At 37.8% G+C, this 2,500-nt stretch overlaps 1 protein-coding gene across 4 annotated transcripts in view; it reads left to right on the top strand.

Annotated features, from left to right (window-relative positions):
- Positions 1 to 2,500, top strand: part of tpm4b (tropomyosin 4b) — a 44,398-nt gene that overhangs the window by 25,345 nt on the left and 16,553 nt on the right. For 2 of the 4 annotated variants that reach the window (NM_199675.2, XM_073912326.1), the window contains exon 1: positions 2,015 to 2,370. The exons of the other annotated variants lie outside the window; for them this stretch is intronic. In NM_199675.2, coding sequence (NP_955969.1) covers positions 2,239 to 2,370 — 132 coding nt within the window. In that variant the 5' untranslated portion in view covers positions 2,015 to 2,238. Of the gene's footprint in view, positions 1 to 2,014; positions 2,371 to 2,500 lie in introns of those variants that run through there. 4 annotated transcript variants of the gene reach the window in all.

Genomic DNA, 2,500 nt, shown 5'->3' with positions numbered 1-2,500 from the left:
AAATCCACCCCTTGCTGGAAGTGCATCCGCTGTGTAAAACATATGCTGGATAAGTTGGTGGTTCATTGTGCTGTGGCGCCGCATGATGAATAAAGGGACTAAGCTGAAAAAAAAATGAATGAATGAATTTATGAATGAATGAATAATCGATTTGGGTTGGGACAACATAAATGAATGGTGTGGAAGCCTGCCTTTTTTACAGTCTATCTAAAAAAATAAAATTTAAAATGTATTTATAATATAATATAATAAAAATAATATATATTTTTTTACATGCAAAGGCTCCGTTTTGCAATTAACAAAACCAAACAATGAAACTAACAGAGACACACCCCCTGATGTCATCTGAAACCCGAAATCCTGGGGCCTGTTTCAGAAAGCAGGTTAAGTTAAAACTCAGAGTATTTTAACCCTGAAATGAGAGAAACTCTGGGTTTTCCGTTTCAAAATGGCAGGTTTGTTAAACTCGAGAAATCAGGGTAAGTCAAGCCTGTTTCTAAAAGAGAGTTAACTTTAACTCAGAGTCAGTTACCGTGGTAACTTACTCTGTGAATCTAACCTGGTCCGGAGCAGGTTTTATTCTCTAAACTCTGAGTTTCTGTTGGTCTCCTCCCCCTTTTTTAAAGATGAAGCGTATTTCTCGCATTAGTCTTACATTTCCACACAGCTATTTTAGAGCTCATTTTGGAGATGTGCATAAAAAAGATTAATGGAAACGTCATGATTCACGTAACTTTTGAAAATACGCATAATATAACATGTGCATAATTGAGTAGGTTAAACTTTTATTTGATAAGATGCACATAAACTACGAAGTGCACTTAACAAATTACAGTATGTACATTAAAAAATGGTTTGTTAGAGATGATGATGAAAATGTTTGTGAAAGGACAAACCAGCAGACTGAGCACACTGCAGAACATCTTAAATGTTGTTTTAGTCATTCTAAAAAGCCTTTACTGTTTCAGTATTAGTGTATATTATTAATTACCTCCGAGTGTCTGGAGCGTGTCAAGATCTCCGCGTCTGGCTTCAAACGCCCCCACGTGTTCATTGTGTGTCAATTGTCTTATGAGGCTCGGGTACATTAATTAAATAAAAAATCATTGATGCTGCTTCTTCTACCGCAGTAATTCTGTTTTTACTGTTGATATTTGGCGCAAGTTAATCAGGAAGTGACGATTGTGTTCTCTTCGACTCTTTGGATAAAAACGCTGCTTTATTTTTAGGCGTTATTCCAGTTTTGCACAAATTTATGTAATAGCCTATATTTTGATGGAAACACAGCTATTGCCTACATTTTTGTCACACACAGAACAAAGTCACGTACGAGGCTTGTCCTTTTTTTTATATAAATAATTAGCTTAACCTTCGACATGCACTGTTACTAGATTAATGGGATTATTATTCTGTCTAAATTATTTTACTACTGCTTACCTTCTTATAAATATGTTATATAAACCTTTATCACTTGATCAATAAAAAGGCAAACACATAACAAGTGCACTGTTAAATCTATTAAAACTGATAAAAGTGTAAAAAGTAAAAAAAAAAAAAGTATAAACGTCACACATTACATTACTTATTTTATTATACTTAAAATGTTTAAATACTTAAAATTAAAAATTACGCATTAACTTGGGCAGCTGTTTTCCCACGCTGTCTCTGTTTCACTGATGGTTGCTTCATTTTAAATATATACACTCATATTTGCTATAACTTTGCATGAGCACATCAAGTTCAGCTGGAAAAAGAAATGTTGATCTCTTTTTTTAAGATGTTGCCATTGTCACTCGTAATGTCTGCGCTCCATTGATAATGTCTTTTTATAGTCACGGTGCGCGCGCTTAACTCTGAGTTGGTCTACTCAAAGTTGATTGACCCAACTCAGATCAGCTGTTCTGAAACCGAAAACTCAGAGTTTTTAATCTCTCGGTAAATCAACTCAGAGTTCAAATTTAAACTCCGAGTTGTTTGAACCTCCTTACTGAAACAGGCCCCTGGAGATTTTCTTGGGCACATTCCTGTCCTTCTGTTCAAGCATTCCTGCAGCTCCACAAACCGGTGACGCGCAAATGAAAAGTTCGCGATTTTATTGAGGCGCGCTCTCAGAAACGGAAGCGGATCCAGATTTGCGCTCTTTTACTGTGTCTGAACGCCGCGTTTTGCACCGAGTCGTGTGTCTGGACGCCGGTAACTCAGCTCGTGTTGTGTCTGAGTTTTGGGCTCGCGTTTGCGATGATGTCTGTGAAGTGTCTGGACGCGGTAAAGCAGAAGATCCAGAGTCTGCAGCGGCAGGCGGATGATGCGCAGCAGCGGGCAAACTTTCTGCACAAACAGCTGGAAAACGAGAGAGATCTGCGCGAGAAAGTGAGATCCTTCTCAAATCGTCTGTCTTTCTGTCTGAGGATTTCTCTTCAGAACTTTGTTGTCACGTTTTTGAGTGAGTGTTACAGCTCGTAGTGTGTTGCTGTTGTCATTGGCACGCTGATTCAGTTTA

Source organism: Danio rerio, chromosome 2, assembly GCF_049306965.1.
Source record: "Danio rerio strain Tuebingen ecotype United States chromosome 2, GRCz12tu, whole genome shotgun sequence".
Taxonomy (NCBI): Eukaryota; Metazoa; Chordata; class Actinopteri; order Cypriniformes; family Danionidae; genus Danio; species Danio rerio.
Note: the sequence above shows the minus strand (reverse complement) of the source record. Positions and strands in the feature narration are given on the sequence as shown.